The 14,872-nt window shown below is 47.5% G+C and overlaps 1 protein-coding gene across 3 annotated transcripts in view; it reads right to left on the bottom strand.

Annotated features, from left to right (window-relative positions):
- Positions 1–14,872, bottom strand: part of LOC128347871 (tyrosine-protein kinase SYK-like) — a 56,966-nt gene that overhangs the window by 23,327 nt on the left and 18,767 nt on the right. For 2 of the 3 annotated variants that reach the window (XM_053303095.1, XM_053303096.1), the window contains exons 3-7: positions 14,537–14,697; positions 13,735–13,873; positions 6,210–6,288; positions 4,829–4,875; positions 2,328–2,396 (exon numbers count right to left, since the gene is read on the bottom strand). In XM_053303095.1, the coding sequence (XP_053159070.1) occupies positions 2,328–2,396; positions 4,829–4,875; positions 6,210–6,288; positions 13,735–13,873; positions 14,537–14,697 (495 nt within the window). The remainder of the gene's footprint in view (positions 1–2,327; positions 2,397–4,828; positions 4,876–6,209; positions 6,289–13,734; positions 13,874–14,536; positions 14,698–14,872) is intronic. The other variant, XM_053303097.1, reaches the window with a different exon arrangement.

The raw sequence follows: 14,872 nt of genomic DNA, 5'->3' as shown, positions 1-14,872 counted from the left end.
GTAAATACATACTTGGTGCTGATATGTACACACTTCTTTTATGAACGGCTGGATTAGGCCCCCTGCAAATTCAGAGCAAACTTTTACCCATTCCCCTACCCCTGCCATAATCTCAGTCTGGACTGATGCCCCTTCATGGCGACTAAGAAAAGCTTCTATTAGTGTTCCCATTAAAAAAACATGTGGCGGACAGGAGAGGAAGAGGAGAAAATACCTTCTCTTAAGAAGCATGAACAACTCTGAACTCTTTCCCTCTTTTGGTTTGAGGAATGGATCGTTCACACTCACACACACACACACACACACATTTTAAAACGGGTCATTCTTAAAATATTTTGTTTTATTGAAGCATAAAGACAGAAGATCTTAGAAGCCACCATCTAAACTATGTGTTGCTAGTTGAATTTAATTTTCAGTAACCTAACTCATAATTATTAGTGCAATGATTAACATTACTACTATGTGTCAGAAACAAAATGCAGACACTTTTATTTTGCTGGCTGACATCCAGACTGATGCTGTGCTAGTGGAAGGACGTTATGCTAGCTATCTCTACTCATTCAGGAGCTTGCATTCCAGGTTAGTGTTGTGCTAGCCCAGGGGTTCCCATCAGAGCGTACTAGGGGTAATTAAAGGGCTCCCAGTGGGTACTCAGAGCCCTCCTGCCTGCCACCTCACACTGCAGCCGCACTATTTGTTCCCATATGAGGACCACCGGCTTGAAGCCAACGTGTCCTCAGCAGAAGGGGAGGGAGGAGGGTGAAGACCCTCCTCCTCCGCTACTGATTGGCTGGCTACATGCTAAAGCTCAGCATACCCCACCCTTCAGCCTGACTGACAGGCTTCAGAAAATTCATACTGAGTAACCCACTGAAATTAATGGGACAAGTAAGCTTGTCTCGTTAATTTCAATAAGACTGCTTGTGAGTAACTAAGCGTGGATGTGAGCCAGAGACCATAATAGCCTGTCTTCCTAACTACAATGCTGTTTATGTATATATGTGTAGGGATGTGTATGTACCAGTTCGGAGGCCCTTTTACGGACCTCCGAACTGGTTCGAATGTCCAGCGGTTCGGCCAGTTCAAAGGTGAGAGGGGAAATCTTTGAGGGAGGGTGCTCTTACCCCTCCCACTGTGTTTCCCCAGCCAGCGTTGTTTAAAATGGTCCGGCAGGGCAGCAGCGTACCGCCTTGCCGCCCCTGGGCCTCCTCGGACCAGCAGTGGCCCGAAGTGCTCAGCAAGCGTGCACACGTCACGCATGCATGCGGTATGCATGTGTGTGCACACAGTGCACATGCGTGCGCTGGCCACTTCCAGTCCAAGGAGGCAAGACGATAGAGGCAAGACGAAGAGACTGCCAGACCATTTTAAACGACAGTGCTGGCGGGGAAAATGCAGTGGAAGGGGTAAAAACACCCTCCCCCATCCTTAAAGATACTCCACCCCACCTTCGAACTGGCAGGGGCTGGTTCTGTGCACACCACTATATGTGTATACATAAAATATACAGTTAGGAGATGGGCTACTCCAACCACTGGCTCACATCCACGCTAAGTTACTCATAAGCAGTCTTGCTGAAATTAACAAGACAAGTTAACTTCGTAATTTAAATAAAATTTAAATGTTTGTGTGCATAAATGTGTATATACACGCTTAAATGTGTATATATATATACACACACACACCCCTCTATGGGGTATCTGAGCTGAAGGTTTGCAGCTGAAAGGTTGCACTTGTTTTAAGTGGTTGGAAACCCATGCACTAGCACAATGCTCAAGGACACAACTCAGGGACATTGATGATATTGACAAATTGCACAATGCATTGCAGAAGAGGTTGTACACCTTGTAGCGCAACTGTGTATGTGTCCCAGAGAAGGTCTCCCACTTGCAGCTGCACAGTATCACAGACCGCTACAACTTTGCAAAGTTTTAAGTGTGCCCAACTCCTTTCATTGTGCTAGCACAGCACTAGCCTGAATATCAGCCCCTGTTCCACCATCCTTGTTAGGCAGGTGCAACAAGAGCACAAGCAGCTGCACAACTCTGCGAATCCAGGCAGTGATGCAACTTTCTTGCACGTGTGCAACTTGTTCATTGCGCACATGTGCAACACTAGTCAGCCTAGTGCAGAATTAGTCAGCTGCTAAATATTAGCCATAGGTTAATTCCACACACTGAGGCCAGAAGAAAAAGCTGAAGAAAGCTGCCGTGTGGGCACAGAGGATTAGCAGAAAGGCATCAAATAATCCAAGACTGGTAAGTGAGCAGAGGGTGAGAAAGTGCCTCCACGCATTTAGACATGTACAAAAGACTGTGTTTATGCACCTTCTTCCTTCCCGCCTTTGGGAAAGTGTATGACTTGATTCGGGTGATAATTCCACCTGCTGACCAAGTCTAGAAACCATAAAGGACCAATAAGTGTGTCAGGAAAACAGGACAGACATATTCAGTCAACACATACTGCTTTTCTTAAGTCTTCTACCACAGTGGCTTCCAAACTTCAAGCGTTGGGCTTTAGGAGACTTTTGTATTTTTCTGCAGGGCCCCTATGTCCTTCCATGTCTGAAGAGCATATTATTATTATCATTACATTTATATCCCGCTCTTCCTCCAAGGAGCCCAGAGCGGTGTACTACATACTTCAGTTTCTCCTCACAACAACCCTGTGAAGTAGGTTAGGCTGAGAGAGAAGAGACTGGCCCAGAGTCACCCAGCTAGTATCCAGGCTGAATGGGGATTTGAACTCGGGTCTCCCCGGTCCTAGTCCAGCCCTCTAACCACTACACCATGCATGGACAGCATGGGCAGTGGGGCCCCAGAGGGTCATGCTTGCTGCCTCCCCCACCCCCATGCTGCTCACCCCCACCACTGCACCATGGCAGGGAACAAACAAAACCCCATGAGCAGATGGGTGAGTGAAGTGCAGTGGGGCGGGGGGAAGGAGAGGTGAGCCAAGGAGAGGTGGGGTGCTCTAGATTTTGCACCCAGGCTACTTATGCCTGGTCCCCCCCTTTGACCACCAAACTGCGCCCTTATTAAAAATCATTTGATGTCCATGAGCGACCCTGATGAGCGACCATGATGTCCATGAGCGACACCAATTTCTAGCCCCCAGATGATTTCCACTGGTGGCTGTCAACCAATAATCTGAGAATCATTGGCTGACATCCAGAGCAACCTAACACAGGTGCTCCTAACATCCCCGCAAGGCCTGTGTGCTCCCCGTGAAGCATGGGCGGCCACACAAATACCTTTTGGAGCTTGCCCATGCTCCAGAAGTGCTCTTTTAGGCCAGAAATACATTGACTGGCCATCAGCAACAACACGTTTCCAGTCTAAAAGAGCACTTTGGGAGCACAGGCAAGCTCCGAAAAGCATTTGTACTCTTGCACCGCCCATGTTTCCAGGAGAGTGCAAAACAGCCCTGGAATGTTAGGAGTACCCACGTTAGGCTGCTCTGAGTGACTGTTATAAAATCACCTTGTTCCTTCTCCAGAAAAATAAGTTATTTCGACTTGGTTTACAGAGCATTTGCAGTTAGGCACTGAAGATCCGATTATTCCATCTAGGAACAAAATCAACACATCCTCCTTAAACTGGCAGCATTTTCAGGATATAGATAAATTTAACAAAATATCTAGATCAGAGTTTCCCAATGGGGATGCCCACGAACTGCGGTTTGAGCACATTTCAGGAGCAATGTGGGGGAACTCTAAGAAAGAGGAGAGCAGGTCCTTCCCTGCTCTCTGCCACCCCATGCAGCGTCCCTCTGGGGTGGTGCGTGTCCCAAGAAGCCCCATGCAGAGTCAGCAAGCACATGGTATATGCGTGGACATTATTTGCATAGTCAGCAACACCATGCTGACCATGCACATGACCAGCATGTGCATGCTGACCACGCGAATGATGCCCATAGATGTGTGTGCTGACGCCATGCGGGGCTTCTTGGGACGCACGCTGCCCCAGCAGGAAGCTGCATGAGCCGGTGGAGAACAGGTAAGGATCTGCTCTCCTCTTTCTTAAAGTTCCCCCGCGCTGCTCCAGAAATGTGCTTGAACCGCATTTGAGCACATCCCGAGTTCCCAACCTGTGGTCCTCCAGATGTTGCTGAACTACAACTCCCAACATCCCCAGCTACAATTTATTGTGGCTGGGGAAGATGGGAGTTATATTTCAGCAACATCTGGAGGACCACAAGGGAACCTAGATTTTATCAGACATTAGGGGCGAGCACGAACAAATTCATGCACTCTCGGGAGGGGAACCTTTAAGGAGCAGGGAAGATGCTCAGCCTCACCCTGCCGTGTTTCCCCCACCTTTGCTCTCCCCAAAACTGCTGGAGTGGGGCAGCAGCGTACCTCCTTTGCCGCCCGGGTCAGTGTCGTGCTGGAACTGGCCGGCGTGCACTTCTGGTACGATGCTGACCAGGGCGGCAAGGAGGTATGCTGCCACGCACAGCAGTGATTTGGGGGAGTGTGCCAGTGGGGGAAATGTTGTGGGGCAGGGATGAGCACCCTCCTCGCTCCTTAAAAGGTACCCCCCACCGCCTCTGAACCGGTCCAAACGCTGGACTTCCAAACCGGTTCAGCTGTCTGTAAAAGGACCGCCAAACCGGTCCAGAGGTTTGGACATCCATATCAAATATTTTAGGGAAGATGCTTTCCCAAGGGCCTGATCAGCTGACATCTTAGAACTATGGCTTATCTAAGCTGTCAAATGGTTTCAACAAAACATACCAAGATGCCACGAGGCAGAAAATCTTGTATGCCAAGTCTCATAGTGTTATTCAAAACAACCATGACTATTTGATTAATACTTTTTCTTACCTTGGAAGGAGCTCTAGGAAGTGGGAGGGTGTGGCGAATATTGTTACCTAAGAGAATGAGGTAGACTAATTACTACAAAAATCGTAATTGCTGTTTCTGCCAAGGTGGGCGGTTTTGATGAAAAGACAGACTGATCCTCTGGGGAATAAAGTCCCAAGCATCAGGTCTGGCATCTTCACTGCAAGAAATCCAGACACATCTGATGTCGGAGAGAAAGGGAGGCAGTGCAGATGAATGAGCAAGAGAACTACGTTAGTAATGCAGCAGAGACTGAGAGACTAGGCTGTGGCCACTGCTGAAGAAGGCACGATGCTTCATGATGCTGTCCCATAAGAACATAAGAACATCCCTGCTGGATCAGGCCCACGGCCCATCTAGTCCAGCATCCTGTTTCACACAGTGGCCCACCAGATGCCGCTGGAAGCCACAGACAGGAGTTGAGCGCATGCCCTCTCTCCTGCCATTACTCCCCTGCAACTGGTACTCAGAAGCACCCTGCCCTTGAGGCTGGAGGTGGCCCACAGCCCTCTGACTAGTAGCCATTGACAGACCTCTGCTCCATGAAGTCATCCAAACCCCTCTTAAAGCCATCCAGGTTGTTGGCTGTCACCGCATCCTGTGGCAGAGAGTTCCACAAGTGGATCACACGTTGTGTGAAAAAGTACTTCCGTTTGTTGGTCCTAGACCTCCTGGCAATCCCATGGGAGTGTGCAACTGAAAGAGCCAGCAGAGGCTGCAGTGATGCATTTGGCAAGCAGGAAGAGGGTGTCACCTGGGCGTGGGAGGTAGGGGAGTGGCGGGGCCAGCAAAGGGGTGGGTTTCAGTGCAGGAAGCGAGAGAAAGTGAGTCATGTGATGGAGGGGGAGCATAGGAACATAGAAAGCTGGCTTATATCAAGCCAGAGCATTGGTCCATCTAGTTCAGTAATGCCTACACAGATTGGCAGTGTCTCTCCAGGGTTTCGGGCAGGAGTTTTCCCCAGCCCTATCTGGAGAGGCTGCCAGGGATTGAACCTGAGACCTTCTGCATTCAAAGCAGATGCTCTTCCACTGAACTATGGCCCCATTCCCTAAGCGGAATAATATCTTACAGCAGACAGCACGCACATGCAGTCACGCATCCAAATGCAAACCAGGGCAGACCCTGCATAGCAAAGGGGACAATTCATGCTCACTACCATAAGACCAGCTCTCCTCCCCACATTCTCACCTGGGCACAACCAACAGATTCTATCAACTCCCAGGATTGGGAATTTGCTTGAAGTGGGAAATGGGAAACATTGGTGCTAGCTGATGAGGCAACCATGGCAAGTCACAGACACTGCCAGATGGTTAAGTAAACTTGTGAATTCGCCTTTTACATGTAAAAAAAAGTCACTCACCATTTGCATTTGGATTTTGAACTGGATTTCTGATTGTTCTTAGCAGGCCATCTGCTTTGTAGGAATAATGTTCCACGAGCTATCATGAAGAGAAGGTAAAATAGGAAATATTAAGTGAGAAGGAAGGATAAATAAGCATAGCTGTGGAATGGTTACTAGTGGACTACAGGCAAAGATCTGGCTGATAAATTTCAATCTGTATGTAAAACCCAGCTCCCTTGGGTTCTTGCCCACCTCTCTGGGTTTCCAGGTCCTCAGCCTCCAAATCTTTCTTGGGGTGCAGCAACACTCCAGAGCTGCTCCTCTTCCTAAGCTACATGGGATGTCTTTACTTAAACCTCATTTGCTCAATAACCATCACTTTAGTAAGTAGCCATATGCTTCCCACTGGACCTTTCTTCTCAGGAAGCAAGGCTTGCTCTAATTTGAAGCGAGTATAGGGTGGGTGGGAGAGGGGAAGAATTCTTGGATTGCCAAAATAGCCAATCTCTTTATTGGTGAGGGAGAGAAGAGTAATCTTGTGCTCAAGGCCAGATTATTACATGCTGAGGCTCTAAACAATGCCAAGCTTAAAAGGCCCCATAGCATTACCAAAAATGTGTTTTATTATTCTAACAAAAAGGACAATGAAAATAGAAATAATAAAGCTTTATTTTTACTTGGCAAAGATGCAATGAAAAGGATGCAATGAAAAACTAGTAATCTAGATTAGATTAGAACCACTGGGGAACAGTAAGCAAAGTGTGATCCAATTCAGCATATATGTGAGTGCAGGATTGCCAAGGAAGTCCAACAAAGATGCACTGGACTTCAGAAGAGGAAACTTCTCAAAAATGAGGGGACTGATTAGAAGGCAGCTGAAATGGAAAAACAGGAGGGTCAAATCACTCCAGAAAGTTCATACAATATGCTATCAACATGCTGATGACACCCAGATCTATTTTTCCATATCAACTTCATCAGGAAATGGCATGGCCCCCCCTAACTACTTGCCTGGAGGCGATATTGAGCTGGATGAGGGATAACAGGCTGAAGTTGAATCCAAACAAGATGTACTGTATGTAGGGGTTGAGATCTGAGAGATAGTTTAGATCTGCCTGTTCTGGATGGGGTTACACTCCCACTAAAAGATAAGGTTCGTAGTCTGGGAGTGCTCCTAGATCCCAAACTCTCCCTGGTTTCTCAGGTTGAGGCTGTGGCCAAGACTGCTTTTTAATCAGCTTTGGCTGATATGCCAGATACATCCATTTCTGGAGACAAATGACCTTAAAACGGTGGTACGTATGCTGGTAACCTCTAGGCTTGACTACTGTAATGCACTTTAAATGGGGCTGCCTTTGTATGTCATCCAGAAACTGCAGTTGGTACAGAATGTGGCAGCCAGATTGGTCTCTGGATTTACCAGAAGGGACCATATAAACACCGATTCTAAAAGAACTGTACTGGCTGCTGCTATGTTTTCGAACAAAATACAAAGTATGTGATTACTCTGGATCAGATTCAGTTAGTGACTCCTGAGGATGTGGACAAGTTGCTTGGAATGGTGCGGCCTACCACCTGCCCTCTTGATCCTTGTCTGACATGGCTTATAATATCTGGCAGGGAGGCTGTTGTAGAGGGCCTGGTAGAGATCACGAGATAAAAGACCTCAGAACAGTGGTACATCTGCTGGTAACCTCTAGGCAATGTGCTCTATGAGGGGCTGCCTTTATACGTAGTCTGGAAACTGCAGTTGGTTTAGAATGCGGCAGCCAGGTTGGTCTCTGGGTCATCTTGGAGAGACCATATGACTTCTGTGTTGAAAGAACTACACTGGCTGCTGATAAGTTTCTGGGCAAAATACAAGGTGTTGGTCATTACCTATAAAGCCCTAAGCAGCTTAGGCCCTGTGTATTTAAGAGAACATTGCCACGAGTCCCACCGCCTGCTAAGATAATCTGGAGAGGTTTGCCTGCGGCTGCCACCAACTCATCTGGCGGCTACTCAGGGACGGGCCTTCTCCATTGCAGACCCTGGACTTTGGAATGCACTCCCTGTTGAAATAAGAGCCCGATCTCTGGCAACTTTTAAAGAGGCACTGAAGACACATTTATTCACCCAGGCTTTTAATTAGATTTATAGATTTAAATAATTTTAATGCTGGTTTTTAAATGTTTATAATCTTTTAAATGATTTTAATTGTAAACTGCCCAGACGCGCAAGTTTTGGGCAGCATAGAAATATTTCAAATAATAAATAATCCTCTCTAATAAAACGCTTGGTGTCCGTCCGTGGACGGACACCAAGCGTGTGTCCGTGCCTCCCTGCCCTGTTCTGCGCCTGCGCAAAGCGCAGGCGCAGAACAGGGCAAGGGAGACACGCTCGCTGGTACCCGGCAGCCATCTTGGGCGGCCAGAAGCGGCCGCCCCGAAGAAGCCGGAAAACCGGCGCCGGGGTAAACTGGGCGAGGCAGCGGCGGAGCCGCTGCCTCGGCCAAAAGAGACGGAGACCGGGGGCGGAGCGGAGGCCACTTAAATATTTTTTAAAAGGCACCCGCAGCCGACGCCGCCGACCCTCCCTCCCAGCTGACCCCCCCCCATTAAGGGCCAAATCGGCCCAGCCACTTGCCCCTGCAGCTTCCGCCGCCGACCAACCGCCCGCCCACCCAGCTGCCGATACCTCCTTGCTCCCGGAACACGTCCTCCGCTTGATCCGCTGCTCGATTAACAGAAGGAGAGAGGTGCTCGCATGCAGAGCTCCACTCTCTTTAAAGTCTCTTCCCGAACTGGCGCTTTGCGTCCTTGCCGCCCAAACCGCCAGTTCGGGAAGAGACTTTAAAGAGAGTGGAGCTCTGCATGCGAGCACCTCTCTCCTTCTGTTAATCGAGCAGCGGATCAAGCGGAGGACGTGTTCCGGGAGCAAGGAGGTATCGGCAGCTGGGTGGGCGGGCGGTTGGTCGGCGGCGGAAGCTGCGGGGGCAAGTGGTGGGCCGATTTGGCCCTTAATGAGGAAGGGAGGGGGAATGGCAGCGGGGGGACAGGAGAGCCGTTACTAGGGCCCGTTGTTCAACGGGCCAAAATTAACTAGTAATAAATAAAGAAGGACATTGTAGAACTGGAAAAGGTGCAAGATGATCAGGGGCCTGGAGCACCTTCCTCATAAGGCAAGGCCACAGCATCCAGCGCTCTTTAGTTTGGAAAAGAAGCTACCACGGGGAGATGTGATAGAGGTTTATAAAATTATGCATGGAGTAGAGAGAATGGACAGAGATAAATTTTTCTCCCTCTCACTTAACAATATCATGGAACCTTTAGGGAACAGTGACCATAGTGTGATCAAATTCAGCATACATGTGGGGAGAGAATCACCATGGAAGTCTAAAGCAGACACTTTGAATTTCAGAAGAGGAAACTTCTCCAAAATGGAGTATGGTGAAAAGAAAACTGAAAGGGAAATCAGGAAAGTCACTTCACTCCAGAATGCATGGAGTTTATTTAAAACCACAATACTAGAAGTCAGTTAGAATGTATACCAAAAAGCAGAAAAAGTACCACCAAGTCCAGGAGGATGCCAGCATGGCTAACAAGCAAAATCAAGGAAGCTATAAAGTGGAAGACGACTTCCTTCAGACTGGAAGGCCTGCCCAAATGAAGATAACTGAAAGTAACACAAGCTTAGGTGAAAGAAATGCAAGGTGAAAATAAGGAAGGCGAAAAGAGAGTTTGAGGAACATTTAGTTAAAAGCAACAAGGGGTATAACACAGACTTTTCTAAATACATCAGAAGCAGGAAACCTGCCAGGGATGTGGTTGGACCACTAGATGATGAGGAAGTGAAAGTAATTATTATGGAGGTTGCAGATAAGCTAAATGAGTTATTTGCATCTGTCTTCATGGCAGAGGATACTGAGCATATACCTGTTCCTGAAAGAGGCTTCTCAGGGACTGAGATTTTTGAGTCAGATAGAGGAGAAAACAGATGACATTCTAAACTAAACTGTCTGGGAAAAATTGAAAATTAGCAAATTGCAAGGGCCAGATGGAATCCATCGAAGAGTCCTTAAAGAACTCAAATGTGAAATTGCCGACCTCCTTGCAAAAATATATAACTTATCCCTATAATCAGGCTCTGCACTGGAAAGTAGTCAATGTAACACCGATTTTCAAAAAGGGATCCGGGAGGATCCAGGAAATTACAGGCTGGTTAGTGTAACGTCCTTTCCAGGCAGACTGACGGAAAGCATTCTCAAGGATAAAATTGTAACCAAATAGAATAACAGACCCCGTTGAAGGAGAACAAGAATGGCTTCTGCAAAGGTAAATATTGCCACACCAACTTTTTGGAATTCTTTGAGACTATCAACAGGTGTGTGGATAAAAGTGATCCAGTTGACACAGTATACTTGGACTTCCAAAAAACTTACAGCCCAGTTCCTCATCAAAATCTACTGAGAAAACTTAGCAATCATTGGATAAAGGGACAAGTTTATGTGTGGACTGGTAACTGGTTGAAGGACAGGAAACAGAGGGTAAATATAAATGGACAATTCTCTAAATGGAGAGAAGAAAGGAGTGGGGTTGCCCAGGGATAATAAATGATCTAGAACTAGGGGTAAACAGCAAAGTGGCCAAATTTGCAGATGAAATGAAACTATTTAGAGTACTGAAATACACAACAGATTGTGAGGAGCTCAAAAAATCTCTCTCCAAACTGGGGGAGTGGGTTTAGTTGTTTATTTATGATCTTAGATCAAACAGCAATAGAAATAATTGGACCATATTTGGACCATAATAATGGCAAATGCAGTTCAATGTAAGCAAGTGTCAAGTGATGCATATTGGGGCAAAAAACCCAACTTCATGTTTACGCTGATGACCAGGAGAGAGATCTTGGAGTCATGGTGGACAGCTGATAGAAATGTCAACTCAGTGCACGGCAGCTGTGAAAAAGGCAAATTCCATGCTAGGGATCATTAGGAAGGGGATTGAAAATAGAATTTATAATGCCCTTATACAAAATTATGGTGCGGCCACACTTGGGAGTACTGTGTAAAGTTCTGGTCACCATCTTAAGAAGGATATTGTAGAACTGGACAAGGTGCAGAAGAGGGCAACCAAGATGATCTGGGGCCTGGAGAACCTTCCTTATGTGGCAAGGCTACAACACCTGGGGCTTTTTAATTTAGAAAAAAGATGACTGAGGGGAGACATGATAGAGGTCTATAAAATCATGCATGGTGTGGAGAAGGTTGATAGAGAGGTCATTTTTCTCCTTCTCTCATAACACTAGAACCAGGGGTCATCCCATTATTATAATATTATTATTTATTTTATTTCTATACCGCCCTTCCAAAAATGGCTCAGGGCGGTTTACACAGAGAAATAATAAATACATAAGGATGGATCCCTGTCCCCAAAGGGCTCACAATCTAAAAAGAAACTTAAGATAGACACCAGCAACAGTCAAGAGGTACTGTGCGGGGGTAGATAGGGCCCATGAAATTGATTGCCAAGATAATTAGGACCAACAAAAGGAAGTACCTTTTCACACAACGCATAATCAATTTGTAGAATTCTCTACCACAAGATGTGGCGACCTGGATGGCTTTAAGAAGGGTTTAGGTAAATTCATGGAGGAGAGGTCCATCAGTGGCTACTAGTCTGGTGACTATAGGCCATCTCCAGCCTCAGAGGCAAGATGCCTCTAAATACCAGTTGCAGGGGAGAAAGAGCAGGAGAGAGGACAATGCCCCCAGCTCTTACCTGTGGGCTTCCCAGAAGCATCTGGTGGGCCACTGTGTGAAACAGTGTGGTGGACTAGCTAGGCCTTGGGCCTGATCCAGCAGGGCTGTTTTTATGAGAAAAAGTTATCTTGCAAAAAGCCTATTTGCATTAGAAATAGCTTTAAATGAAAATATATTATCTAAAACTTGACATTTAGTAATTTTCTGGTACTCAGAGGCCCCTCATAAGCTGCGGCTTACTTAGCCGGTGCCTAAATCAGGCACTGCCTGCACTGGCGAGGAAGCGACTGCCTAGGGCAGGAGAAGGAAGGAAACAGCGAGATCACACCCTTAGCCACAGAACTAACTGGGCAGTGTAGGCGCTCTCCATGACAGCCCCCATAGAAACCTCAACCCCAGTGGCTCGAACGTCATGAGGCTGTTCACCCAGAAGAGCAGTCTGGATTATCAAACACAAAGACTGGAAGATACTCCTTGTAACAGAATTTGGGAAGAATGGTAAAACATTCAAGTGTGGTTCAGTATCCACTTATGTCACAAACTACTGTAATAGCAAGAGCAGAACATTATTTCCATTTAGAAAGCAAAGGGCTTTGCATCCCTGCTGAGACTCCCGAGGAAAAAACAGTGCAGAGGAACATAGGAAGCTGCCATATACTGAGTCAGATCATTGGTCATTCTAGCTCAGTATTGCCTTCACAGACTGACAGCAGCTTCTCCAAGGTTGCAGAAGCACTGGGACTACTTCCCTGCAACACAACACCCCTGGACTTTGTGTGTATGAAGATTCTCTGGAATTGAGCCCACCTGGGTCCCATCAGCTGGCAATTTCCCTCTGTACTCACAGAAATAAACTTTTAGGCCATCTTTCATACATGACAACATAATACTTTCCCTCAAATTCAGGATATCCACGTAGAAACAAGACAGACTTGTGTCATAACTGTCCAGATCGGCCTACTGTCGGAGCTGGGCTGTGGCAGCTCCTGCGAGGTCGCTCAGAGTCCGAAGTTGGCCCCAGTGAAGCCAAGTAAGGAGCCAGGAGAGGAGGAACAACCCAGGGATCAGGAGGCAAACAGAGTCAGAGACAAAGCCAGGGGTCAAAGCCAAGCAGGCAAAGAGGGACTTGCAGAGCACCATGCATCAGAACCAGAAAGACAGTGACCCTGAGGCCAACCAGAAGCGTCTCTCCCCATCCTGTTCTGGAAGGATCCAGGGGTCAGCCTGACTGAGCAGGGCCAGTCCAAGGCTTGAGACCTCAATCTCACATAGGAAAACAGGAAGCTGCCTTATATCAAACCAGACCCTTGGTCCATATAGCTCAGTATTGCCCACATTGACTGGCAGCAGCTCTCCAAGGTTTCGGGCAGGAGTCTTTCCCTTCCAGATGTAAAACAACACGGACCCTGCTTAACAAAGGGGGCAATTCATGCTCGCCACCACCAGACCAGCTACCTTCCCTCCGGGGATCTAAAGGTGAGGCCACTGCCGTTCTGCCAGACAGAGCAGCCCTATGCAAAGTCTCCGCTTCTCACCCTCAAGCCAAGCAGCCCCTGCTACAGACAAGGACCTCAAAGAGGCGCTGCCTCAGCTGCGCTGCTCCAGAACCACAAAGGAATTCAAGCCACTCGCATGTACACACGTTTCTCGCGTGCCAAGAAACCACAGAGGAAATTGCGTGCTGCCCAGTGAGCCGGCTGTGCTGCCAGGGTGCTGGCTGAGCAAAGGCTCCCCAGAGCAAAGCCCAGCACCTGGTCTGCAGCCCCCCAAATCTAACAGCTGAGAGATTTAAACTGGACAGACCTGGCAGAGAGTATCAAACTTCTTTCCTTCTGGAATGGAGAGTTTATCCTTCGTGTCTTTATCAATGCGATAATGGGCTACTTTTCCTTCGTGGAGCAGGCAGAGCGCATAGGAGCCGTGGTTGTCCCTTTCCCTGATTCTGAAGGGGGGGGGGGAAGGAAGAAGAAGAAAATGAGACTCTGGCTGAGTTCCAGACTAGTGCTGTGCAAACAAAGATGCACACATCCAATGGCATGGCCCCGTCTGTGAGACACTTCAGTCAGGGGTCTTTTCCTGTCTTTTCCAGCGCTTGGGGAAACCCAGCGCTGGCTGAAACACCTTGCGAATGAGGCTGCGCTGCCCCGTTTCCGCATGTGGCCACGCCCCCTGCATCGGATGTCAGATGCAGGAGGCGTGGCTAGTTTGGATGGGGCGGCTCCACAGGGAGTGGCAGCCAGGTTCTTTGGACCTGTCCGCACAATGGTGGCTCCGCCCCTGGTCTAAGCCTCTTTTAAAGCCATCCAAACTAGTGGCCATCACCATGTCCTGTGGCAGAGAATTCCATAAATTAATTACGTGCGGTGCGAAAAAGTACTTTTCTTTTGTCGGTCCTATATTTCCTGGCAATCAGTTTCGTGGGATGGCCCCTGGTTCTAGTGTTGTGAGAGGGAGAAAAACTTCCCTGTCTACTCTCTCCATTTGGTGAACTATGGGTTGTTAAGAAATCTCTAATATGCCACATGATACTGTTTAGTTTTCCTGCTGCTTTTCAGAAGGTTAGCATTAAAATCTCTGGAAGCTGTAAGGAAAGATGTTTACTCACAAAAATTTCCCATTTGTTCTTGTCCCTAGAAGAACCCGTTGTTCTGATTCCTCCCGAGAGATCTTCCCATGGAACCAGGGCATCTTCAAATGGACTGAGTTAGCAATCAACTTCTCTAGTTTTGGTTTCTGACTAATGACCGCTTGCTCAAGGTCGGGGCCCTGCGTAATAGACACAATGGGGGAGAAAGGCACAAGTTATGTAATCTTCTTCCAGATTTGAATATGAAGCGTTCTATTTATTTTTATTTATTTATTTTTACATTTATATCCCGCTCTTCCTCCAAGGAGCCCAGCAGTGAATGGCCTGAACATTTCCATCCCCTTTTTGTGTTGT

Source organism: Hemicordylus capensis, chromosome 2, assembly GCF_027244095.1.
Source record: "Hemicordylus capensis ecotype Gifberg chromosome 2, rHemCap1.1.pri, whole genome shotgun sequence".
Taxonomy (NCBI): domain Eukaryota; kingdom Metazoa; phylum Chordata; class Lepidosauria; order Squamata; family Cordylidae; genus Hemicordylus; species Hemicordylus capensis.
Note: the sequence above shows the minus strand (reverse complement) of the source record. Positions and strands in the feature narration are given on the sequence as shown.